Source organism: Paroedura picta, chromosome 5 (assembly GCF_049243985.1).
Source record: "Paroedura picta isolate Pp20150507F chromosome 5, Ppicta_v3.0, whole genome shotgun sequence".
Taxonomy (NCBI): Eukaryota; Metazoa; Chordata; class Lepidosauria; order Squamata; family Gekkonidae; genus Paroedura; species Paroedura picta.
Genome location: NC_135373.1, coordinates 30518078 through 30545217, shown reverse-complemented (window position 1 = coordinate 30545217; position 27140 = coordinate 30518078). Strand labels below are relative to the sequence as shown.

At 50.6% G+C, this 27140-nt stretch overlaps 1 protein-coding gene across 6 annotated transcripts in view; it reads right to left on the bottom strand.

The window, feature by feature from the left end:
- Positions 1–2382: 2382 nt before the first annotated feature.
- The window catches only part of KIRREL2 (kirre like nephrin family adhesion molecule 2), a 44750-nt gene continuing 19992 nt past the window's right edge, over positions 2383–27140 (bottom strand). For 2 of the 6 annotated variants that reach the window (XM_077337039.1, XM_077337043.1), the window contains exons 2-16: positions 17629–17778; positions 16421–16570; positions 14719–14876; positions 13284–13434; positions 12975–13080; positions 12600–12748; positions 11624–11751; positions 11378–11504; positions 11171–11271; positions 9471–9669; positions 8294–8326; positions 6085–6195; positions 5520–5629; positions 4559–4768; positions 2383–4308 (exon numbers count right to left, since the gene is read on the bottom strand). In XM_077337039.1, the coding sequence (XP_077193154.1) occupies positions 3865–4308; positions 4559–4768; positions 5520–5629; positions 6085–6195; positions 8294–8326; positions 9471–9669; positions 11171–11271; positions 11378–11504; positions 11624–11751; positions 12600–12748; positions 12975–13080; positions 13284–13434; positions 14719–14876; positions 16421–16570; positions 17629–17778 (2327 nt within the window). In that variant the 3' untranslated portion in view covers positions 2383–3864. Of the gene's footprint in view, positions 4309–4558; positions 4769–5519; positions 5630–6084; positions 6214–8293; positions 8327–9470; positions 9670–11170; positions 11272–11377; positions 11505–11623; positions 11752–12599; positions 12749–12974; positions 13081–13283; positions 13435–14718; positions 14877–16420; positions 16571–17628; positions 17779–27140 lie in introns of all 6 variants that reach the window. The other 4 variants (XM_077337042.1, XM_077337040.1, XM_077337044.1 and 1 more) reach the window with 4 other exon arrangements.

The window sequence follows — 27140 nt, the reverse complement described above, 5'->3', positions numbered from 1 at the left end:
TTGTCCATGGACTACAATTCCCAGGAGCTCTAAGCTCCTGGGAATTGTAGTCCATGGACATCTGGAGGACTACAGGTTGACTACCCCTGTTCTAGGGAACCGGTAGATCTCAATTAGGCATGGTATCACAACTGAAGAATTACTGTTTTTAACGAGTTTAAAAAAAACTTCTTTGTCCTTATAGTCCCCACGAGACCTTTCTGCAGCTAGCACAAGGTAACCTACCCTAAATCTGCATTGCTTCCTCTTTTCTATTTTAAGGCCATTGCAACCTGCAGACCTGCTGGGCTTTCCAGCATGCTCTGTAACATCTCTTCCTTCCTCTTTTTATTTTGCTCAACATCCAAGCCTGAAGAAATCTGTGGCACTCAAAAGCAGGTACACATGTGGTCGCTGGCAGCCAAGAGCAATTTAATCCATGCCGTCGTATTCCCCCACGACGATATATGAGCATGAAAGTGGGACAGTGAAGGAAGGTGACATGAAGACAGCCGATTCCTTTGAAATGTGGTGCTGGAGGAGGGGTTTACGGAGATCGTGGGCCGCCAAAAGGCAAAAGTCGGTTCTGAATCAAATCAAGGCTGAGCTTTCCATAGAGGCTAAAGTGGCCAAAATGAAGCTATTGTACTTTGGCTACATTATGGGAAGACCAGAGTCACTGGAAAAGACAATCCAGGGAAAATTGAAGGAAAAGAGGAAGAACCAACAGGAGATGGGTGGATTCGGTCAAGGAAGCCACGGCCCACAGTTTGCAAGACCTGAGCGAGGCTGTTGACAGGATGTTTTGGAAGCCATGTCGGAAGTGACTTGGCAACACTTAATACACAAGCATATGCAACAGCGTGCCAACAAGTTGGTGCTTTTCTTTAGAACAATTGAGCTCTAGCTGCATTCTCAGCTTTTGATTTCCCCCTTTGCCGGGTAAGATAAGAGGAAGAAAAAAGTCTCAGGCCAGCAATGTCGAAATGATTTGTTCCAACGTCCAAAACAATTTCAAAATGGATTCCTGGGTATAGTCCTTTTTCGAGATCTTCATCAGTGATGTTTTCAATATTGTTAATAACTCCGTCTTCTCTAATTGTATTCTTAGGGGTGATGAAATTATAGAAATATTAATATCATGTGTAATTACTCTTCTGCAGTTATTGCCAAAGAGTATTTACACATTGTGATATTAATATTAGTAGACCTCTACAAATTTGGGTATTATATGGCCGTTTTGGGATTGAGCCACATAAACCAAAATATTACCAGAGACTAAGTTATTATTTTCTATAATTACATCAGGAACTCAAAAGTTGAGCTGTAAAACAATATAAAAAATTAACAATTGTTTATTAAAGTGCACCAAATATTAAGTTAAAAACAAAGTAAAAACTATATTAAAAAAAACTATACAGATCTAACTGCACATGAACAGACCAAATGCGTTTCCACCTTACTGGGTCTTCCTCAGTGGTCAATAATATTAAAGGTAAAGGTAAAGGTATCGCCTGTGCAAGCACCGGGTCATGTCTGACCCTTGGGGTGATGCCCTCTAGCGTTTTCATGGCAGACTCAATACGGGGTGGTTTGCCAGTGCCTTCCCCAGTCATTACTGTTTACCCCCCAGCAAGCTGGGTACTCATTTTACCGACCTCGGAAGGCTGAGTCAACCTTGAGCCAGCTGCTGGGATCGACCTCCCAGCCTCATGGGCAGAGCTTCAGACTGCATGTCTGCTGCATTAACACTCTGCGCCACAAGAGGCTCTTAATAATATTAAATACACTCTAAAACCAATTCTGAAGTATAGCTGGATGGTCAAGGGAAATCTGTGAGTTGTAGCCCCAACAAATACTGGTATAGTGTGTCTTTCTGGAGCCCCACCTTCTAAGATATGTAATATCAAGGAAGTCCACTCTCAGCCATTGTTTTACTCTGCACAGAGAGTGCATCTCATGTGTGTCATAACTGGTTTTAGATAAGAGTGCATTATTTAATATTATTGAACCCTGAGGAAGACCCAGTAGGGTCGAAACATGTTTGGTCTGTTCATGTGCAGTTAGATCTGTATAGTTTTTTAAATATAGTTTTTACTTTGTTTTTAACCTAATATTGGTGCACTTTAATAAACAATTGTTCAAACTGTATATTGTTTTATAGCTCAACTTTTGAGTTCCTGACTTTGTTAAGGTTGGGGTTTCATTCCCTTTTTGGTTTTGCACTATAATTTCATCATCCATGAGAATATAATGAGAGAAGACTGAGTTATTAACAATACGGAGAATATCACTGATGAAGTTATCGAAAAGAGATTATACCCGGGAATCCGTTTTGAAATTGTTTTGGACGTTGGATTAAATCCTTTCGCCATCACTGGCTTGAGACTTTTTTTTCCTGCTGCTTAATCACGGCTGACGGGTCTTCACCTGTTAGATAAGATTAGATGCCGTTGTTTTTAAACAGAGGTCCCCAGTGACACTATATCATCAGTGGAAAAATAAAGCTGCTAGAGATTTGTATGGCTTTGTGTGTTTTATCCAGCCTGCCTTCCCCTACTGCAGTTGTACAATATGAAACCCTGATATAAAGCATCGATCAGTTCCTACTTTTTAAAATTAAATATAAATATTTGCGTTCCACGGGTAGGCAATGCATTTACAATTCCCCCTCTCTTTTTTATATATAGCTATGTCTCTATATAAAGCACAACATACTCAGGCAAGATCATTGCGTGCCACACTGCGAAATCCCATTCTAAAGAATAAAATGCAAAACAAAACAAAAATGATATACAGTGAGATTCTGGAAAGAGAAGAACGTAAAACTCGAAACATTCACAGCGGGGAAATACATTTAAGGCAAAAGGAATAACTTATTACTTTTTTTTTCTTTAAAAAAAAGAAAGATATCAACCTATCACATCTACTTTTGGCTTCCTATTTCCTTCCAGGCTCCATCCCTGGACTTTATGGTCAGATTTATTTTAGAGTTTGTACCCTGGGAGTCCTTTCAAGTCTCAAGGTAGAGAAATGGCCTAAGTTGTTGAACACCAGTGCCACCCACTGGTCAGATGAGTTCACTGCAGGTGAGTGAAGAACAGATGTTATTCTCCGAAGAGATGCTATTTTGGTCCCTTTGTACTAGAACTGGGGGACAGGGTTTTCTGAGACTGGGGGTGGGGGTATTTAGAGTTGCACCTGTGTTTATCCAGAGATGCCCCCACTCGGGAGGGGGAGAGGGGATAATTTAACCACAGCGTCAAGCCAGGAACAAAGTAAAACGCAAGCATTATTGCCCATGCAATGATTTCTCAGAATCATGCGACTGCAGTAAGGTCTAAATTGAAGCGGTGGATTGCCCTTAGGGCAAGCCTTGTCATCGGGCTAAACAGAGCGTCACAAAGCCCTGTTGCCGAGGCTGTTTTAGCACCATATTGTCACCAGTTTTCAACACCCTGGCCTACGGGCTTCTCAGGTCTGCCTCCCACGGCCAGCACTATCCACCATTTTGAATCTAGGATATGCCAGGCCAAGCTATCCCACAATCCTCTGCAGCTTGTTCCCACTGTCGGCAGAAGGTGCGCCCTTCCATATTCACTGCGTCCTGACACAAGGAGGCCAGCACCGGTGTCTTCAGTCCCAGACAGATGGGTTGGGCTACCGTTGAAGATGCCAAGCCGGCCGTCGGCCATCTTGGCCGCTGTGGGTTGCTAAGGCGGCTGCCTGCCATCTTCCCCAGATGGTGAGAACTGCGTCCTCGGCTAAGTTCGAGGACACCCAGTCTGTTGCCTGATTCTTTGGAGTCCATCAGCCAAAGCGAGCGCCTGTTCCTTTTTTTGTGACCTCCGAAGATGAGCAGCAATAGGCAGGGTCCGGCAGGAGTCATACGTGGGTCTGCATGCGCTGTTGGGAAGGGCGCCCGTAGTCGGACTGCTGACACAAGGAGGTGTAGGAGAAGCGGGAACAGCCCGAGGCCTTGCTGGCCTGGTCCGAAGGCTCGTACCCGCTCTCAGCCTTCTCGTAGTTGCTGGGCTTGACATAACTCGTGAAGGCCCGGCTGTAGGGGGCGGTGAGGTAGGTGCTCCCACTGTACATGTTTTCCCGAGGGAAGAGTCGTTCGTGCGGGTCGTAGGCCGAGCGGGAGCCAGGGGTGCCCAAAGTGTAGCGGTGAGCGTACTCGTACAACTTCGGTTGCACTGGGCCCGCCGAAGGGTACAGAGAGGAGGCCCCAAACAGAGGGCGGGAGGCTGGCGTGTATTCTGAGAAGCTGCTCCCCAAACACGGCTCCTCGTGCGCGCGGACTTTGTAGTAGCCGTTAGTGGGATCCTGTGGGAGAAGAGACAACGGAAAAGCCAGTGAAGTGAATTCAAGGCGGGGCCAAGACAACATTTCACGATTGGTCACTTTGTCCAGGGCAGCCATTTTATGAAAGGCCCTGGTCCTCCATGGCAGCCATTTTGTGACAATTCCCTCAAAATTCTAAAAGCGCCTCAGGCTTGACAAGACTGGGGGCCTCTCAAGTAACTATCGGTGGGGCAGATTCTGCATCACCTCCCTGAGTCCCAGCTGGCCTCACCTTCAGCTCTTGGCTCCCTTCGTCATCTTCCAGGATTTCACTGTGCTCTGTATGGGATGTTGCTGGAGATTCGCTGCTAGTGGCCTGGAGAGAGACGAAGGGTGAAGGGTGAGCCTGATATAGGAGATTCCCTGGTTCCAGCTTCAGCTCTTTAGGTCCCTTCGTCATCAGTACGGGTGACGGGGGCTTCCCCAAGGGACTGTACCACTGCTAAACACAGGAAAAAAACACGACGGGATTAAGACCGGGCCACGTTCCGTCACAACAGCGAAAAAGAACCTCCGTGTCTCATAGCAGTATACCTTTAAATACATAAAATGAGGGGCGGGCTATGGCTCATGTGTTCTGCTGAGAAACAGGACACTGAGCTAGATGGATCTGCAGCCTTGATTCAACAGAACTCTTGATGTTAAGAAGAAGAGTTGGTTCTTACTTCTGCTTTTCTCTACCTGAAGGAGTCTCAAAGCAGCTTACAATCACCTTCCCTTTCCTCTCCCCACAACAGACACCCTGTGAGGTGGGTGAGGCTGAGAGAGCCCTGATATTACTGAAGAAGAAGAAGAAGTTGGTTCTTATATGCCACTTTTCTGTACCCGAAGGATTCTCAAAGAGGCTTACATTCACCCTGATATTACTGAAGAAGGAGAATTGGTTCTTATATGCCGCTTTTCCCTACCCAAAGGAGTCTCAAAGCGGCTTACATTCGCCTTCCCTTTCCTCTCCCCACAACAGACACCCTGTGAGGTGGGTGAGGTTCAGAGAGCCCTGATATTACTGTTCGGTCAGAACAGCTTTCTCAGTGCTGTGGGAAGCCCAAGGTCACCTGGCTGCATGTGGGGGAGTGCAGAATCAACCCCCTTTCGCCAGATTAGAAGTCTGGTCTCCTAATCCCAACACCAAGCTGGCAGCAGAGTCCTGTTGAGGGTCACCCTGGGTGCTCAGAGGCATCGGCTCTACTCACCATTGGCTCTTTGCTGTCATCTTCCGGCTCGCTCGGTCGGCTGGGGCTGCTCTCGCTGGTCGTGATCTGAACCAGGATGTCGGCCTTGGAGAGCTGTGTTCCCCGCTTGGCTGCAGGACAGACAGTTGGGAAGACTGAGCCACACGCAAAAACAGGCAGATGTTGTTCTCCCTGCTTCCATTTCACGAGACAGGCCAGGCTGAGTATGTGTGAGTGGCCCTCAGTGAGTGGCCACCTAGCAGGTTTCCATAGCAGAGCAGAGGTTTGAACTCCAATCTGGGTCCAACACTCTAATCCAGGGGTAGACAAGCTGTGGCCCTCCAGATGTCCATGGACTACAATTCCCACGAGCCCCTGCCAGCATTCGCTGGCAGGGGCTCGTGGGAATAGTAGTCCATGGACATCTGGAGGGCCACAGTTTGCCTACCCCTGCTCTAACCCAATCACTCTCAGGTCTTGCTAGGATTGCGCAGTACATCTGACTGACTGTAACCCACTGAAGTCCCGCTCTTCCCCAACCCCCACCCTCAACCCTGGAGGGTGGAGGGGCCGGAAGAACTCTCACCTTTTCCACAGCGCTTCCGCCGGTAGCAGAGGGACACGGTGACCACCAGAAGCAGAAGGCCAACCACGCCCGAAGAGGCCAGGACCCCCAAGATGAGAACCGACAGGACTTCTGCAGGGAGAATTCCGCCTTTTAATCACCGTTTTAACCAGCAGGGTTTTAAAAAAATAAACAAAACGGAAGGGCAGAGTGTAAATGTAAAAATTAAATTAAAAACGGATCTAGAACTGTCAGATCGACACAAAAAGGAAGGGCGGAAGGATTCCCAGCACCGTAAAATAAACACCGTCGAATAAAGAGAGCAAGAGGAAAAAAAGAGAGAGAGAGAGAGAGAGAGAGAGAGAGAGAGAGAGAGAACACCCACAAGCAATCAATTAAAAACAAAGTTCATGTTCAGATGGAAACTGAGAGAAACGCAGTGTGGTGTAGTGGTTAGAGTGAAGGCCCAAGATTGGGGAGATCAGGGATCAGAGACTCATAGAGTTGGACGGGGACATCTAGTCCAACCCCCTGATCATGCAGGATCAGCCTAACCCAGCCTTTCTCAACTTTTTTTTACCACTGAGAAATCCCTGAAGCATTTGCCAGGCTTTGAGTGGCACAATCATGCGGAATATGTTTGGGAAACATACAGGTGTGCACACTCATCCAGGGCCCCTCCCCATCCCTCCAGGCCCATCATTGGCCATTTTGGGAGGACGGGGCAGGTCAACATGACCATATATAGTCATATCACCTGATCAATGTTTAATACATTTAAAAATATATTTAAAAATTAGTTAACTCCCACCCATTCAGGAAACCCTTCCAGGGCTATCAAGAAACCTCAGGGTTTCACAATATCTTGGTTGAGAAAGCCTGGCCTAAAGCATCCAGGATAAATGTCTAGCTGAGGGGTAGTCAAACTGCGGCCCTCCACATGTCCATGACTACAATTCCCATGAGCCCCTGCCAGCATTTGCTGGCAGGGGCTCATGGGAATTGTAGTCATGGACATCTGGAGGGCCGTAGTTTGACTACCCCTGGTCTAGCTGCTGCTAGTGAGGGGGAGCTCCCCACCTCCTTAGGCAGCTGATTCTACTGCTGAACTACTCTGACTCTGAATATTATTCTCCTGATAACAAGCTAGTATTGTTCTACATGTAGTTTAAAGCCATTACTGCTGGTCCTCTCCTCTGCTGCCAGCAGGATCCTCCTCCAAGTGAAAACCTTTCAAGTACTTAAAGACAGCAATCATGTCCCCTCTCAGCCTCCTCTTCTCCAGGCTGAACATTCCCTGGTCAGCCTTTCCTCATAGGGGTTGATCCCCAGGCCCTGGATCATTCTCACCACTTTCCTCTAAACTCTTTCAATTTTGTCCCTGTCCTTTTTGAAGCGAGGCCTCCAGAACTGCACACTGTACTCCAGGTGGGGTCTGACCAATGTGGTACACAGTGCGACTATGACACCTTGTGACTTTGATGTGATGCCACTGTTTGGTGTAGTGGTTAGGAGCGTGGACTTCTAATCTGGCATGCCAGGTTCGATTCTGCGCTCCCCCACATGCAACCAGCTGGGTGACCTTGGGCTCACCACGGCACTGATAAAATTGTTCTGACTGAACAGTGATATCAGGGCTCTCTCAGCCTCACCCACCTCACAGGGTGTCTGTTGTGGGGAGAGGAAAGGGAAGGTGACTGTAAGCCGCTTTGAGCCTCCTTCAGGTAGGGAAAGGCGACATATAAGAACCAACTCTTCTTGATACAGCCCAAGACTGCAATTGCCTCCTTTACCTCTGCATCTCACTGTCTGCTCATATTTAGCTTACAGGCCACAAGTACCCCAAGATCTCCTTCACACACACTGCTCCCCAGAAATGTATCTCTCATCCAGCATGTCCCATCAGTTCAGCCACAAGCCCACTTAGGTGGCTTTGGGCCAGTCAGTAACTCTGTCTCTCAGAAAGTCCCACCTCACAAGGGTGCTGTGAAGACAGGAAATGAAAACAGCGTACGCTGCCCTGAACTTCTTGGAAGAAAGGCATGATTTTTTAAAAACAGACGTAAAAAGAACATGGTTGCTGTCTTTAAGTATTTGAAAGGTATTTGAAAGTATTTGAAAGCTACAACAACAAAAAGGATTATAATATTGTCAGCGCTCAGTAAAAAAGCCATACTGGGAGGGCTTGACGTGGGACAGCACATAGAGAGATTTACTGCATACCACTTACCTGTAGGTTTTTCCCCGGTGGGGGTAAAAGCATCTGGGGGCATTGTCAGTGGGAAGAAAGTGCAAAGGGAAAGGGGTTAAGGATCCCCTCTTCACACGGATCGCTTTTCGTTTACTAAAACACTCGTAGGCAAACTGACCCAGGCAACGTGTTGTACAGATACAGAACACATCAAAGACACAGATGGTCACAGCAATTGAATAGGTACTCAGGCTTTAGAGTTGCCAACCTCCAGGTGGAACTGGAGAGAGACCGTCAGTCTGACAAGAATGCCAGCCGAGAGAAGAACTGAACTGAAGTTCAGAGACTTAGGTAAACCCGCCCGCTGATTCTTTGGGATTCTTTGTTCACAGACACTATGTCAAGGAAATCACAACGTCTTGATAACAACTCTGGGTGACACAATAAAATCAGAGTCCAGTAGCACCTTCAAGACCAACAAAGAATTATTCAAGGTGTGAGTTTTCGAGTGCCAGCACTCTTCCTCAGGCACTCAAAAGATCTATGCCTTGAATACATCTTTGTTGGGCTTAAAGGTACTACTGGACTCTGATTTTATTGTCCTACTTCAGACCAACATGGCTACCCATTTGAATCTAACTATGGGTGAGACCAAATGGACATGGGAAGGAGACCAAATGGACATGGGAGGGAGAAGGGAGATGAGGAATGTTGGGGAATTTGGTGCGCTGTTAAAACTGCAAAGGGAATTCATCCTTGTGGGTCAGCTCAGCTTGGGCAGGGCAAAGCGTTAAATCAGACCAGAACTACGGCCGACTAAATCATGGCACAAATCCATGGGGGTTTCTGACACTGATCTTTTATTTTATTATTGTTTATCATTTAATTTTTCTCTGATACTGACCCACAGTCCTTCCTCCAGGGAGCTCAGGAGAACGTGTGAGGCTTTAAGTTATTTTTAGCCTCACAACAACCCTGTGAGGTGGGTCACACAGACAGGAAGAGAGAGCAGGAGAGAGGGAGAGGGAGAGGGAGAGGGAGAGGGAGAGGGAGAGGGAGAGGGAGAGGGAGAGAAAGAGAGAGAGAGAGAGAGAGAGAGAGACAGAGAGAGAGACAGAGCAAGCGTTGTGGCTGAGCAAGGACACGGGGAAACTACCTGTCAACCTAACCAGCTCCAGTATTAAGGGCGTTTCTGGCTGTTACAAGAGAGTCTCACCTTGTCGCCGTAGGCTAACAGCGGCTGACCGTACGCCGAAGCGGTTCCAAGCCGTGCAGTTGTAGGGGAGGGCAAAATCAGAGTCGTGGGTCGGGTCTATCAGCAGAGCTGAGAGCATGCCTTGCTCCGTCACGACGGTGTCCACCGTAAAGCGGTCCAGCGATCCAGAATCCAGCACCCGTTCCCCCCATGCCCACGCCTGCCGCGAGAGGAAGGAGACAGAAAGAGTTGAGAGCCGGGACAGAAGGAGGATCTAGGAGCCAGGGGGCTAAAGGCAGAGCTGACTCCGAGCCAGCGTAGGCACGATATTTGCCATGCGGAGGCAGCTTTTAAAAATGCCTCCGTGCCGCCACTGCCATCCCATGGCTGTAATGACAACATGAAACAGTTCTCCGTGCCAAAGAAAAAGAAATTTGGCTGGGCAGACCTCCTTTGGTGATCTCTATAAGAGAGGGGAGATAAATAAAACCGACCAATCTGCATGGTCATCAACAGCCGGAGGATACATAGAATCATAGAATCACGGAATTGGAAGGGACCTCCTGGGTCATCTAGTCTTACCCCCTGCACTATGCAGGACACTCACATCCCTCTCGCTCACCCACTGTCACCTGCCGCCCCCTTGAGCCTTCACAGAATCAGCCTCTCCATCAGAATGCACGATACTTAAAGCACATCCTTATGTCAAGCATTGGAAAGTCAAGGGTGTTCAAGAACCCCCCTGGCTTTCCTTCAAGCGCCTCCTAGTCACCTCGCTGCCTTCCAAGCACACCATTTTGTGTGCTGCTGAGAAACATTTGAGCCTGGCGATGGCGAAATGCCACCTTCAGGTTCTCTCGATGCGCAGGCACCCTTCCCAAAAAGATTCCCTCGTGCCAACGGGAGAGACTCCAGCTGGCTGTATTATTATATCGAGTGACGAAGGAAAATGCCGTCACATCCCTGCTGACTAATATCAACCCTATAAGATTGTCCTGGCAGGAGTACATAGGTGGTTTGACATTGTCTGACTCTGCGTAGCAAGTTTTAGGTTCCCTTCCTTGGGGATTGCTACCCAGAGACAGCCTAGCTTGCTTATTTATTTATATTTATTTATAATTGTAGTTATATCCCGTGACTCCCACACAGTGGCTTGTGTGGAGTCCATCATCAAATCCCCTTAAAAACAGGAAAGCCCAACAAAACGCCACCTGTCGTGGCGATAGATAAAACCCTCCCCTTCCCCTACAGCAGGGGGAGTCAACCTGTGGCCCTCCAGATGTTCATGGACTACAATTCCCATGAGCCCCTGCCAGCGAATGCTGGCAGGGGCTCATGGGAATTGTAGTCCATGAACATCTGGAGGGCCACAGGTTGACTACCCCTGCCCTACAGATCTCATAGCAGTGCTTCAGGGGGAACATGACAAGGGGGGAGCCTGATGACTTAGCTTGCTCAGGGAGGGGCCCAGATCTTAATTGCCCTGGGCTCAACCAAATACCTGGCGGAAGCGCTCCATCTTACAGGCCCTGCGGGACTGAAAAAGTTCCAATAGGGCCCTTAGCTCACCCAGGAGATCATTCCACCAGGTCGGGGCCACGACCGAAAATGCCCCTGAAGAAATCAGGCTAGCCAGAGTCCTACAGGGCAGGGCATAACTTGGGTCATTCCCAACAGGCGTGGGGGGGGGAGGCGGAGACAACCCAGCAGCCAACACTTACGATCCTGTCGGGGGGCGGGATGCTCCCCACCAGGCACTCCAGCCGTGCTTTGGCTCCCACCGCAGTCTGCTGGCTTGGCTCCGCGCTGATGACAGGTGGGCCTGAAAAGAGGGCGCCGTTAGGGGGCTGCCAGGTGTACTCTCCCGGATGTGCCACAGGCCGCGGAGACACCGCCCAGCCCAAAGGAGACCCTAACCAGCCCCTTACCGTTCACTGCGAGCGTCACCTCCTTCTCTGCCACCCCGATGCGGGGCACGATGGCTTTGCACACGTAGATGCCGGCGTCCTCCTGCGTGACGGCTTTCAAGTGCAGGGTGTTCCCATTGCTCAGCACCTGCCGAAAGAACAGGATCTGAATGCCGCTGTCCTAAGGCCATGGGGTTGACTCAGAAGAGATGGGAGGGGGGATCTCCTAGGTTTGCATGCAGAAGGCCTCTGGGGCCGGTGTCTTACCACGCTAGATCCCTTCTTGGTCCAGGCCAAGGTAAGAGGGGGGTTCCCAGACCAGGTGCAGGTGAAGGAGGCATCGGCACCGACGTCAACCGTCAGGGGCTTGGGTTGAGACACAAGTCGGGGCCCAACTGCACAGAGAGAAAGAGGGAGGGTTAGCACAGAATGCCGGCTGGGACCTGGAGCAGTCAGCGAGGAGGCCTCCTGTGCCATTCGTACCCCTGCTTGGAGCTTCTAAGCACTTCCACGCAAGTCGCATTCTTTCCTTTTCATCTCTGGAATGAGGAACGTAACATCAAGCTAATTTCTGCAAGGGCTGGCTTACGGGGAGAGGATGCATGAAAGATTTTGATGCCCTAGAGTGGGGTTTTGACATTTTTTTGAGCCCGGGGGCAACTTTGCAATTTTGAAAGGCGGTGGCGACTGCCGCTCCAAGATGGCTGCTTCACAGGGTGGGGCCAACCGCAAACTGGCTGACGCAGGAGGCGGAACCACACGTGATAACACCCTTTTCTTCATAATTGCAGGAGGGGAATCGCAAGAAATGAAGGAAAGCCCAAGAGGAGGGAGAAAGGAAGGGGGGGGGGGGATAAAAAGAAGGAAAGCCTGGAGGGAAACGGGGCGGGGGGGGCAGAGATTAGAATCCTTATCAATTGCCATCTAGTTAATGTGTTAAGGGGTGTTTTAGGGGGGTTTATTGTGTTTTCATTGTCTTTGTAAACCGCTGTGAGTCTCTAGAGCGGCGGTATACAAATTTAAAAATGAATAAATAAATAAGTTCACGATGGTGCCTTCCTCTGGCACCCTAGATGTTCTTCCACTGACGGAAGAGCCTCTTATGTTAGGGAAAGACGCCATCCTTAACAGCAGCCTACCCTGGGTCTGCTGTCCATGGTCCTGGCCTTGACAATCCCTGCCTCCCCCCTCTTTCCAGAGGGTCCCCACCCCTATCAGGGTCCCGATCTGCCTCCTCACTCACAATGCACGTCCACCAGCGTGCTGACGTTGGTGCTCCCCACGGCATTCGAGACCTCGCACGACACGGGTTCGGTGAAGAAGGACTGGTCCACCGTCGCCTCGTAACTATCACCGTTGGCTTCGGGAACGGGCACGCCACCTTTTGCCCACCTGTGGATCCAGGCACAATCTTAGGAAATCCTGACTGGAGGCACCATGGGGGTGGGGGGAAGGGAGGGGAGGGAACAATAATCCCTGCAGAAGGAAGGGAGATTTCACCCTGTCCTTCCAACCAGCGAGCATGCAGTCTCCCCAGATAGCCAACAGAGGGCCTCCGAGCTACATCAATGCCGCGGTTGGCTCTTGGGAGCGGAGCGGTTTGTTTTTTAACCCTTACCTGTATCCCGTCACTTCAGGGTTGGAGGTGGCTGAGCAGAGGAAGCTGACCTTGCCCCCTTCGGGTACGGTTTGCGGCTGGACTGACAGGATGACGATGGGTGGGTCTGCAAGAGGAAGGGATGAGCAGCTGAAATGCTACGCTTGTCTCCGTCTTGGTAACCAGGCGCTCAGGCTGGGATACCCGAAAGCCTCGATTGCTGAGGCCAGCCCCACACAGGACTCCTTCAAGAGCTCTGTCCCGGATCAGGAGGGGGAATGTGCTGCTGATCATGCTGTCCCCACTGGGCCCCCGTCCGCTGGGACTCACACTGGACGTTGAGGGTGACCGTCGTCTGCTTCCCTGCGGGCGCTGCTGGGTTGCTGACCCGGCAGGTGAAGGTGCTGCCCATATCCCTGCTGCTGGGGGTCAAGAGGAGGCTGCTCACCGCTACCTCCCGCTTGCCGTCCTCCATCAGCGCCTGCAGGAGAGGAAAGGATGTGCTATGGTCCTGAGGCTATCTCTGAGCCACGATCACGAAGTCAGGGTGGCATGGGGGTGAGAGCAGCAGATGCCGCTCCGGGAGACTGGGTTCAAATCTGTTTCCAGCCTAACCCACCTCACAGGGTTGTTGTGAGGATAAAATAGAACATTGGACAATTATGTGAGCCACCTTGGTTCCCGCATGGGGAAAAAGATGGGTTACAAATGAACAAATACTAGATAGATTCAAACGGGTAGCTGCGTTGGTCTAAAGCAGCAGCACCGATTGAGAGTCCAGTGGCACCTTTAAGACCAATCAAGTTTGATTTCTTTGTTGTATTGGAGGAAGCGTGTGTACACACAAAAGCTCATATTTCGATTAAAGCTTTGTTGGTCTTCAAAGGTGCCCCTGGACTCCCAGTTTGTTCAAACACTAGTCAGTCCTTTGAAAAAGATTCTATTTGCACGGTTTATTCGCTACCACCCCACACACCAGCTTGAGACGATTTGCACAGTAAATGTAATTACGAAAAGAAATGTAAGAACACCAGTTTTAGAATGAACCAAGGGTATAAATTCCATCCTGGAAATTATGGCCACGAAATTATCCTCACAATATTAGCTGCACTTAAGAAGTTGAAACCCTTCAGTTTTATGTGTTTTATATCGTTTTATATCTATCGTGGTGTCATTATTGATTTTATATTTTCTAAACCACCATGAGACGGCTGTTGTGGAGAGCGGCGATCTAAAATCGAAACAAACAAGCAAACAAACAGAAAGCCCGTGTAAAATGCCATGTTTTGGCTTGGGGTCGCGAAGGCAGTCAAGGGAGCGTGAAAGGGGACGTCCAGGGCCGGATTTACATGAAAAGAGGTCCTAGTCTATTCCACTTATGGCCCTTTCACCTCCCATTTTTAAGTTTGTAATTTACATGAGAGATAATAAAATAATAAAATACATCATTACTATGATATAGATCAATATGTAACATGAAACATGCTGTGATCGGTACTAAGCTTTATAAAAAAGGTGGAATAGAGGCCCCTCTTGATCTTGAGGCCCTAGGCCGAAGCCTAGCTAGCCTATAGGAAAATCCGGCCCTGGGGACGGCCTTCCAGAGACAAGGGGCCACCACTGAAAACACCCCATCTCTGGCGCCCATTTGCCTCAGCTCTGCAGACTGGGACCAGATAGTGGGGCAGGTCTTTAAGACTTCCTGCTCTGCTGCCAGCTTCTTGCCTGCTGCCCCGCCCCGCCCCGCCCCACCCTGCAGTCTCACCTTGGAATACACGGCTGAATCCTGCCTTTGCCCATCCCGGTACCAGCTGATCTCGGCGGCAGGCTTGGCCCCAGCGGCCCGGCAGGACAGGTTGTAGGGGACGTTGGAAATCACATGCACAATCGGGCCGTTTTGGATCTCGGGATCGTTGGGAGGGACTGGAAGAGGAGAGGCGGAGGGAGGAGGTCAGCTGAGGGGACACCCCGGGAGGGGGCCCCTCCCCACGTCACAACAGATGCCCGCAAAACCTCCTGGAAGCCTCCTGCGAGCTTCCTTGGAACCACAACCCGGCTGGAGCGAAACAGAAGGGGAGCGCTTAATCCAAGCAGGGCTCGATTCCAGATTGACTGAAGAGGGATCATTAAAGCATTTAATCGTTTGCGACAGAAGGGGGCTTGCCAGACTCTTTTCCCAGGGAGCCATTCCATGGCAGGGATGCAAGAATCCCCCCCGCTCCATATAGCAGAGGCAGGTGAATCGCATGGAGGAAAATCCTTCGGATCCAGGATGCGGCTTTTCTTCTTGCCCTGCATTAGTGGCAGAACATCTGCTCGGCAGGCAGAAGGTCCCGGGTTCCAACCCATCCCTTCACTAGCTGGCCACAGAAAATATCTAACCCAGAACCTGGAAAGCTGTTCAGAGCAGACCACGCTGGCCTCGGAAGAGAAATCACCAGACTCCGTCGGAAGCTTTGTCGTAATGACAGGCTGTTACAGTAACGTCGCCGTTGATTTAGGTCCAGCTTCCGAACAACTCAAAGAAAGTTCTTCTTTCCCAGACTCCTCGCGAGTCTGCGGAATTCACGGCAACCAGATGTAGCAGTTCCCACGACTTTCAAAGAAGATTAGATGAATTCAAGGAGGCTTGTCTATCAAGGGGCGGGTGGGGGAATTTAGGTTATGTTTTTTAGTAAAGGTAAAGGTATCCACTATGCAAGCACTGGGTCATGTCTGACCCTTGGGATGAGGCCCTCCAGCGTTTTCATGGCAGACTCAATACGGGGTGGTTTGCCAGTGCCTTCCCCAGTCATTACCGTTTACCCCCCAGCAAGCTGGGTACTCATTTTACCGACCTCGGAAGGATGGAAGGCTGAGTCAACCCTGAGCCGGCTGCTGGGATTGAACTCCCAGTCTCATGGGCAGAGCTTCAGACTGCATGTCTGCTGCCTTACCACTTTGCACCACAAGCGGCTCATTGTCTTAAATTACTAATTTTAACCCCGTGTTTTAAATGTGTTGTCAGCCACCAAGAGCCAAGAGTGGCGGGCCATACATGTAAATAAATACATAAATATTTCAGCTGGGTCAGGATGCCGATGAATATCCTGCTGTTGGAGGCAAACAGGGCTGGCTCTAGCCTTCAAGGCCCTGTTTCTGGGACTTCCAGAAGGCATGTCAGGCCACCTCCCCCCAATATCCTATGGATTATTTTAATGTACTTCTTTTATGCTCAGCCTTCCCCACAATGGAGAGGAGAGGCTTACCTCATTCTGCTCTCCTCCATTGTACCTTCACAACCACCCTGTGAGGCGGGTCAGTCTGAGAGACCGTGACTGGCCCAAGGTCACCCAGTGATCTTCCATGGCAGAGTGAGGATCCGAACCTGGCTTTCCCTTATCCTAATCGAACACTCTATATTAGACTGATATGCAACAGAATCAGGCACCCCCAGGGAAAGATAACGTAGAGAAAAGGAAACTAACTCAGGACGGTGAGCTTTGCACGCTGAGATCTCAGCGCCGCTTGCGTGGCTTGGCATTCATAGACCGCATCGTCATCCAGCTCGGCGTAGTCAATGCGCAGGTTATGCTGCCCGGCAGAAGCGTCTCCAACAATGGAGTAGCGGGACCAGCCTGCGGCAAAGAGAGAGAAGGCACGACAGACGGGATTAGTTCACAGGACCCAGAATGGACGGATGTCCACACATCGCCCCGCTCCCCAGGGGTTGACTGACTTTTAAAACATCTGTCCATTCTTTAAAATATTCTTTGGAGACCTTGGCCACGTGGCTCACAGAATGAAGCAGGAGGCAATGAAGAAGGAGAGTTGATTCTTATGCACTTTTCTCTACAAGGAATCTCAAAGCAGCTTACAACCCCCTTCCCTTTCCTCTCCCCACAACAGACACCTTGTGAGTGAGGTGAGGCTGAGAGAGCCCTGATATTACTGCTTGGTCAGAAGAGCTTGATCAGTGCTGTGGCAAGCCCAAGGTCACCCAGCTGGCTGCATGTGGAGGAGTGGGGAATCAAACCCGGCTCGCCAGATTAGAAGTCCGCGCTCCTAACCACTACACAAAGCTGGCTTATTTTGAAATTATACCCCATCAAAAAGCGACTAATAAAGAGGCTTTCTCTCTGCATAAAAGCACACAAAAGAAAAATTCCAAAACACAAAATATTTGACACCCTAACAGGCTAGAAAAAGACCAGCAGCAACGGGGGGGGGGGAGAATAAACAGATTGATCTCCCCATTAAAATGCCCAAGGACTAGGACAATGACTGAGAGCCGCTGCTGGGAGCAGCAGTATGGTGGCCAATGTCACCTGGGCTTGAATTCTTCTCTTTGTTCCAGGTAGGGCCTGGGATGACAACCGATGTCCAGGCTAGAAATCCCTTCCCCCAGATAAAATGGCTGCTTTGGAGGGTGAACTTTGTGACATTCTAACCCAGGGGTAGTCAAACTGCGGCCCTCCAGATGTCCATGGACTACAATTCCCAGGAGCCCCTGCCAGCAAACGCTGGCAGGGGCTCCTGGGAATCGTAGTCCATGGACATCTGGAGGGCCGCAGTTTGACTACCCCTGTTCTAACCTGTCGTCCTCCTTCCCCTCCCTAGGCTCCACCCCCAACTCTCCAGAAATCTCCCGACCCGGCGTTGACAACTGCACTCCCCATAGCACCACAAACCCTACCAGGCAGGTCTCTTTCTCCACCCAACGCCAGCCCGTCCTTGGTCCACTGAACCATGCCACGGTATCCCATCACCACACACGCCAAGGTCACCGACTGTCCAGACACGATCACTTGATCCATGGGCTGCTGGAAGAAGTAGGCGGCCAACACTACAGGGAGGGAGAGGAGAAAAACACGGCTGTTAAGTCAAGGTTCCCTGGAAAGTGCCCAAATGTTGTTGGGCTGCTCTGTTTATTTATTTCATTCATACCCTGCCTTTCTCCCCAGTGGGGGACCCAAAGAGGCTTACATCACTCTCCTTCCTTCTTTTATCCTCACAACAACCTTGTGAGGTAGGTGAGGCTGAGAGAGTGTGAATGGCCTAAGGTCACCCCGCAAGCTTCTGTGGCAGAGTGGGATTTGGACCTGGTAATCCCAGATCCTATTCTAATACTCTAGCCAAGTCGCCATACTGGCTCTCACCGCAGAGATCTCTGTTTTCTTGTCACTTGCTCTGATCACAGTCTTTCTCATCCATCATTCTGACAGCCCCCAAAGTGATGCTTCTGAAAGCATTTCACAAACATTTCCCCCTTATTTTGTTCCATGGCGCTCAAAGGTATACTGCGCACTACACATGGAGGCTCCATCTTACTACTTTTGCTAAAAGCTGCCAACAGACCCATCCTATAGGAACCAGCCCACAGCTTTTCCTAGCTAATAAAAGACTTGCTCTACTCATGAGGTGCAATGAGTTGGCCAAGCCTTAGGGTGACTAAGTGGATCATACCACTATCAGACAGCAGATAGGGATCAGATTGCAGCTTCGGACGCTCCCCTACATATAAAAAAACTATCTCCTTGCATCTAGAAAGCCAATGCACCAAGATAGTAAGGCATACAGCTTTCTGCTTGCATGGAAGTTTTCGAAAATCACAGCAATGTTAGACGCCTGTTTGCGCCCACCCTCCCTTGGTTCACAAGGTACGGGCACGTTCTCAAAATGTTCCGTCTGTTAGCAGTTTTCGTCTCTTTGCCTTTGCGCAGAAATGTGGTGGGTGAGACGTGTGCGTGTGCAAAGAGAAAGAGCGCTGATAGAGCACGTTTCAAACTCGGAGGCACCGCAGCAGCCCCCGGGTCCCTGGCACTGCCTTATCTCCCTGCCACAGACTGCTGAGGTGCCAGTTTCCGAGGCTCTGCACATGCCCCTGGGCCAGGAAATAAAAAGCAAGACTCCAGTTTCTGCTCTGTGTTGCCCTCATTGAGCGGTTTTCTTCTGTTCCCCTTTCTCCCAGCCTTATGAAAATGCACCGAAGAAAACTTTGTAGCGATAGAAGCATCAGAACACGCAAGTTGAACGGGGGGGATTTCTGGAATCAAGAGCTGTTTTTGCTCAGCTTGGGGGTTGAAAACTAAATCTGGCGGTGACACCAAAGGAAAGAGCTAGGGACAAGAAGGGGAGCTTGAAGCAGGGCCGGTTTAGCGTGTGCTACAGGCCCCGTGCTTCCAGAGGGTGATGTGGGGAGAGGGGAGGGGAGGGGAGAGAACACAGGGCCCATGTTGTGCTCAATGGGGAGGAAGTCCCTCCTTTCCCAGCACCGTGGCCCCTGATTCCCCTCCTTAATACTTCCCAAACTCCGATTAAACAGCTGGAGTTGCAATCACGCCAACGTCACACTGGCTAGGGGGGAATAAATCAGCAGCTAGCTACACACAGCCCCTGAGCCCTGTGCCAAGTACACAACAATGCACAGCGATTTGGAGGGAGGTGCCTGGGAAGGGTGGTGTTTGGGGGCGGGATGTCACTTCTTGGAGACACTCTAGGACAGTGGTTCTCCACCTTCCTAATGCTGTGACCCTTTAATGCAGTTCCTCCTGTTGTGGTGACCTCCAAACATAACATGATGCCAGTTTCATAGAAATTAAACCGAAACTGACCAATGGTGTGAAGATTCATGGTTCATGATTGGATATAAATGATTTTTTCCCTGGGCTTTCTCAGTTCAGTTCTGCCTCTTGTCCCACCATGCCGATCTCGCTCTTTTCCACTGCTCCAGACAGATGAATGCTCTATCTCGATCTACCTCGCAAGGCTGTTGTGTGCATGCCCCCCTCAGCCAAGCTCCTTGCCCTGCTGTGACCTCTGTGAAAGGGTTGTTTGACCCCCAAAGGGGCCCTGACCCCAAAGTTGAGAACCAGTGATCTAGGAGTTTCCCTTATTTTCTACAGTAAAGACCTGTGAAGGCCATTTTTCCCTTCTGCTCCTCAGTTTTGCAACCAGCCTTAACTGTGAGAGACAAAGGAGTTCTTCCACCAGGTATTTGGTCAAGACAGTTGAATAAGCCTTCAACCATCAGACCGTAGCCCTGTAAACTGCACAAAAAGGGAGCCAGGGTGCAGTCAGTCCAAATGGTTATTTATTGAATACTGTTGTTATTACACTGTTGACACAACAAACGTAGAGCCCAATAGCCCCTTTAAGACCAACAAAGGTTTATTCAAGGCGTGAGCTTTTGAGTTCAAGCACTTTTCCTCAGACTAAATGAACAACCATCATAACTGTGGAGAGATAAGGCAAAATCAAATGGCCGCAAATTAATAAACTGTGCCGTAATGTCCAAATTAAGCCATATGATGCCACATGATAATTCTCTACTAAATCAGCAAATCAGTCCTTTTCAGTTCAGTTGTAATTCACAAATACGAGTTTTTCACTGTTAAATGAGTTTGTAATATTTGAAGGTTTCACTGTGCTGTATTGTTATGCGAGTAATAATATAAAGCACCCTGAGCCGAAAGGGAGGGCAGTATATAAACATAAACAAACAAACAAACAAAAGATGGACTTTATTTATTTATTCACTTCATGTCAGTCCCCGCTTTCCAGAATTAGGGAAACAAAAACCCCACAAACATTAAAAAAAAAAACACACTGCAAATAAAGCTACAGCAGGCGCACCACAAACGGGGCAATACATCTGCCTGAAATTTTGCCCCAAATGCTGCGAAGCCTATGCAGTGGTCAGCCCCACGGGGTGCCTGATACCCAGCATGCAACCTCCCACGCGGTGCCCTCCGCCCTCCCGGCCACCAGGAGCCTGTTCAGATCCTAGAGGCTGAAAGAGCTTTCCTTGGCACACAGACCCCTCCATCTTGAGGCTCTTATCTCCGCACTAAAGCCTGCTTAACTGCAATCCAATAAGGCCAGGCCTTTTGTCCCATTGTTTAAAAGTTTACCCACTCAACCAGGGGCTGAGCAGCCAGATAATCCCCTCAAGAGGGTCACGGCACAGAGGGAGCCGCAGACAAAGGCAGGAAGGCAGGCGGATTCTTCCCCCAGGAAAGGAACCAGGAAGGCTAATTACAACAGGACAACTGGGGGAACATCGGAAGAGCTGGAACCTGCGGAACTTCTGTTGTGGGCCTTCCACATTGGCCCCAGCCATTGGGCAGATTTGTATCGGCTCTTGAGAATGGAAATCCAGGGTATTGCTGCAATGAACGGCATAAGCGCCTCCATATTTAATAGTTTGTGGAACTGATCTCTTGGCTCACCCTATGCTCCAGGCGGATGGGATCGATCTGCTCCCAACGAGATGAGAACCACAACTGCACCAAGTGCTGGAATATAGCTTTTTTAAACCCTTGGCCAGAGGGTTGGTGTGATTTGAAATAGAATCATAGAAACATAAAGTTGGAAGGGGGCCCATGGGTCATCTAGTCCAACCCCCTGCACTATGCAGGACACTCCCAACCCTATCGCTCATCCACTGTAACCTGCCACACCGCCAAGGCGGATTCAGCTGCCCACCCTCCCCTTAAAGCAACCAGCTCCCAAAACAGGAGTCTGGGGCAACTGGAAGGCTAACACCATTTAGCCCAGGGGTAGTCAAACTGCGGCCCTCCAGATGTCCATGGACTACAATTCCCAGGAGCCCCTGCCAGCGGATGCTGGCAGGGGCTTCTGGGAATTGTAGTCCATGGACATCTGGAGGGCCGCAGTTTGACTGCCCCTGATTTAGCCCCTCAGAAGCGGCCCTGCGGCATCCGATGCAACCAGTTTACGTCAAGTTACTCAACTCCCAACTGAAGAAAATGATGTCTCTAAGAGAAGTAGGTCGGAACATACCACCTTCCAAGCCTCCCCCCCCTCCAAACAGGGGATGGTGGTTTTACCTGGCCTAGGGTTGCCAGCCTCCAGGTGGAGCCTGGAAACCACCTGGAATTATAACAGATCTTGGCATGATAGAGCTCCGTTCCCCTGAAGAAAACGGCTGCTCTGGAGGGCGAACTCTATGGTATCATACCTTGCTGAACTCCCTCTCCTCTTCAACCCCCGCCTCCAACTCCCCCCCCCCCAAAAAAAATCTTTAGATATTTCCCAAACTGGAGTTGGGAATGCTAAACTGGCCCCACCTTCACCCTTTTAAAAAGCACAAACATTCTCATCTACTTAGTTGTTGCTCTCCAATCTGCATCTCATCTGCCCCGGAGAAACAAATTATTATCGTTGTTGTTGTTTCAATTTATTACCCGCCACTCCCAAATGGCTCGTGGCGGGTTACAATAATCTGAATATAATCCTATTAAAACCCCAGACATAAAAACATAACACAGATCCAGCTAATAACCGTAACAAAAGAGGAGATACGGGGGGGGGGGACTCGAAAACTATCATTCCCCCAATAAAAATTCAAGAAGGTTCTTCTAAGGGCACCTTCTCAAACCAGTTTCCGACCCCAGCTGTCCCCTCCGCTCTATCCTAAACCTTCGCTCACTGGACCTCTCTCTCTCAAGTGAAGAAATGCTACAGCAAAGAATTTATTTCCCAATCCGCTGTGCCCTACTGGCCCTAAACAATTCCATTCCTTTATTTAGCCCTGGACAGGTTTTAGTTTAACAGGGTCAACAATGTTGGAAGCCCACAGATTAATCCAGTAGGTTAAGCCTGGATTCCCGGATCCCGGCCTAGGAGCATACAAAAGAAAACACAAAGTGGGGTAGCATGCAAAAATCCCACACAGGCTCCGTCACAGACAGTGATCTACCTGACAGGGTCGTTGTGAGGATGAAGCAGAAGAGAGAAGAATGATTGTAAGCTGCTTGGAAGATTCGTGGGATGAAAAGTGGGCAGGGAGATGGGTGTCAAGCTCTGGGTTGGGAAATATCTGGGGGGGTGGGACCTGGAGAGAGTGAAGTTTGGGGAGGGGAGGGGCCTCAGCAGGACATAAGGCCAAAGACTCCCCCTTCCAAGGCAGCCATTTTCTCTGGGGGAACTGATCTGGGCCATCTGGAAATCAATTATAATTATAATAGTGGGAGAGCTCCAGGGCCCACCTGGAGGTTGGCAACCCCAAGGGGATGGGCCTTTGCACTTCCCCCCCCCCTGAAAGATTCATTGCTGGCTAGATGGGGACCTTGGTGAGGTTTTGGAGCCTCCCAACCGCCCCTATCCTACAGGGAAGCCGAACTATCTATCCGGAGCAAAAGTACTTTGTCCACATGCAAATGCCCTGGGCAGCACGGTCCTCACAAAAGGGGATGCTGGTCCATCAGAATCCAGAAAGAAGCCTGTGAGGGCTGCCGGGGCAAGCTGACACCGAATGGGGAGCCCCTGGTTGGGTGGCTGCAGCCGCTGAAATGCCGGCTGCGTAACAGAGAGGTTGGCAGGCAGTCCCAGGCGTCAATTTGCAGCCATGTTAATGAGAAAGGCCTTTGCTGGCCCCAGAATCACCTTAATGGATACACTGAATCGGCAGCCACCGCAATTTTCCCCATTAAGTGCCTAGATTCGCTTCATGTCACATTTGCACATTCCCTACCTGAAAGCTTTATGTTCAGGGGGGCAGGGGAGGGGAGGGAAGAGACCCCACAGATTCCATTGCTTTTAACACCGTTGTGACTGGGGGGGAAAACCCACCCAATCCCACACATTCTCCGTCTCTCGTGCGCACACAAATGCACACAAACGTGCACACACACTCTTCTTGAACACGCACAGCTGCAGGAAAGCCTCCCGTCAAATTCCCGCAGGGAGAGGTCCATCTGGGCACCCATCTGCTGCCATTCGAGCGAACGTCGCCACCGGAAGGCCGCACCGTGCCTCAATTCGGCAGTGGGGCCTGAGCGGATCACATCCCGACGCACCGTCCCAGAAGAAACCGCTGCCAGTCCCATGGGCTTGCTGGTTCGAGGTGGCCACTGGTGGTGGAACGCGAATTTTCTGTAGAGGTACCGACTTTCAGGTGGGGGCCTGAAGTTCTTCCCAAACCTGGGTCTGCTTTTCGGACTAGAGAACACAGCTCCCGAGGAGGAAATGGCAGGTTCAGAGAGGATGGAGAGGATGGTATACCATAGATCAGGGGTAGTCAAACTGCGGCCCTCCAGATGTCCATGGACTACAGCTGCTGGCAGGGGCTCATGGGAATTGTAGTCCATGGACATCTGGAGGGCCGCAGTTTGACTACCCCTGCCATAGACGCAGGGATGGTCAAACTGTGGCTCTCCAGATGTCCATGGACTACAACTCCCATGAGCCCCTCGCACTAGCAGGGGCTCATGGGAGTTGTAGTCCATGGACATCTGGAGAGCCACAGTTTGGCCACCCTTGAGTCTCTGAGAAATGGAGGTTCCAGAGAAGCATCATACCCCTAGTGATTTCCCCCTCCTTCCCAAAGTCAGCCCTCCCTGGGCCACGCCCAAAACTCCAGGTATTTCCTAAACTGGCATTGATGTGAGAGAAAGAGAGATCAGAGTGCCCGATTAACGCATACTTTCTTTAAAAAGCGATCCTGCACATATGGCAGAATGTGGGAACAAGCATTCAGATGCGGCCTGTGAGTCAGCGTCAGAATGAGAAGAAATTGTGGCAGATTTTAGTGAAGATGAAGAGAAACGAATAATTCTCTGCAGGCAATTCACTGTGATTCTAATTCAAGGGAGCATGGCTACCTATACCAAATTCTGGGCACTGCAGTCTGAGAGCCTTCACCACCCTTTCCCAGACGTTCTGTCCTCATGAGGGTATGCAGCATGGCATGTGTCTAGAGCGGGGCCTTTCATGTCCTTAGGGCTCCCAGTCTCCAGGGGAGGGCTAGATACCTCCAGGATTTACAACTGAACTCTAGGGGACAGAGATCGGCTGCTTTTGAGGGCAGGTGGTATTCCTGTTCTCAATACTTATTCCCCCCCTTATCTTGTGCGATTCAGGGTGGATTTCATCACAGTAAAATTCCATCCAGGGAAAAAATAACATTAAAAAATATAAAACTGTTGCATTAAGTACCAGGACTAAAGACACCGCTATGTGAACGGTGGGTGGACTTGAGTTTTTATCTGCCCTTCCTCCCGCCCCTTTTTTTTGGGGGGGGGGTAGAATTGGGAAATTTAAGGGTTTTTTTACTGCATTTTATTGTCTCTTTCTGCTGTATTTTATGTCTGTGGTTTTAAGGGGTATTTTATTGGGGGTTGCAGGTAAGAAATCGAATGAATGAATGAATGAATGAATGAATGAATGAATGATAGATACCTCCTACTCTCTCTTTCCAAGAAATTCCCATTCTGCAATTGACAAATTGCGCTTTGCTACAAAGACAAAAGATAGGTTGCCAACTTTCCAGTGGGCCCTTTAGATCAGCTACAATTGATCACCAGAGATTGGTTCCTCTCAAAATCTCCCGGGATGTCTCAACACGGGGCGGGCAACCCAATGAATTGGGAAGGGGGGAGAGGAAGTGAATCCCAAATCCCGGTGCCGCTTACGTGAGTGTGACATGAGCGGGGGGGGGGGGGCATGACAGGCCGCGCCCTTTGCAGATGCGGCTCCCGTCCAAAGCCGCCCGGAGCCCCGGGAAAGGCGGGATAAAAGCGCTGCGGGAGCTCCTCGCCCGGCACTGCCCCCCCCCCCCTCCACACACACACTTGTTGGCTCGTCTCTTCCTCTCCGCCGCGGGCTCCTCTGGACTCCCGCGCGCTGCATTTCCACGCTCCGCCGCAAATCCCTTTTGAAGCCGCGCCGAGGCAAAGGCGAGCCGCTAAATTCCTGCTTGCTAATAGGCGTGAAATCGGCGGGCCATTGTGCCAGAGCCGCGGGGGGAAGCGAGACGGAAGCCGCCCGGCTCGCACGAAAGCGGCGCTGGGGCCCGAGAGGCCTCCTCCCGCCCTCCGAAAGGGGAAGGCAGAGCCGTCGCCTCCGGACTACACCGGTCTCCTCGGCGCCTGCCCTCGGCCCAAGGACCCCGCGGCGTGGGAACGCACTTTAGACGCACTCTCGGAGTCGGTGATCTTGTCCCACCCAGGGGAGCCCAGTCGCAAAAGCGCAATACAAGTGCATTTATGCACAGTGGGCAAAACCAGACACATGCGCGTGCCCGCGAAACTGAATCGGGGCCGCGCAGGCTATGCCCCGCGGGCGTGGTTTCTTCCCGGCACGGTGGCAAAGCGGGTTTCGGTCATGCGGCGTCCTTTAAGGCAGGGGTAGTCAACCTGTGGTCCTCCAGATGTGCACGGGCTACAATTCCCATGAGCCCCTGCCAGCGTTTGCTGGCAGGGGCTCATGGGAATTGTAGTCCGTGCACATCTGGAGGACCACAGGTTGACTACCCCTGCTTTAAGGGAAGGTCCTGCAAGGAGGTCCCGGGGGAAAAGCTTGGGAGGCTGAGCTGCATTAAGAAAGAAAGAGGCCTCTCTCCTCCCCTCACCCCCTCCGATCAAGCATCTCCGCGTGTGTGTTTGGAAAAGGTAACCCCCCCCCCACACACACAACATTCAAGGCCTGAAAGCCCACATGCCAACCCCTGACAGATTTATGGTGGCGTGGACTGGCACGGGCTTTCCCAGGAAGGCTCTGCCTGATGGGTGGGTTGACAGAAAGGGGCAGGGCTGACGCCTTTTGACAACTCCCTGAAGGGCAAAGGGACACAAACACACAGGCAGGGCTTGGCAACTAGATGGGTAAATTCCTGGAAATTTTGGGGGTGGAAATTTTGCAGGTGCCAGCCAGGAAGGGAGGTGTAATTCCAGAGAGTCCGTCCTCCAAAGGAGACATTTTCTACAAGGGAACTCATCTCTGTCATCTGGGGGGACTTTTGTCATTCCAGGAGATCTCCAGGTCCTGCCTGGGGACCGGAAGCCTTAACGTCTTGCTTTTGAGACAGGACGGCTGTAGACGAGCCCCTTCGAAAGGGCACCCTGCGATATCCAATTCTGCACCGTCTTGATTCCTGTCTCCGTCATATTGACTAACCAGAGGTGGCCACGCAGTTTCATGCCTGGGAGGACCTGGGGTCCCTTGTGCCCCCCAGCCCAATAGTTTTACGTCTCTTATTCCTAGATGAGCCAGCAGAAATGGGGAACGATAGCCTCGCCACAAAATCCCCTATCGTCGTTTTGCAGATCGGGCAAAGGGGGAGCGGGTTACCAGCGCTGGCAGCTTGTGAGTGTGTGAGCCGGCAGCCGGACAATAGCGGCTTTGTATCCCAGGCTCATTCAATAGCCATCAGTTCCGCCACCCAGCCATCCCCCGGCCTGTCTG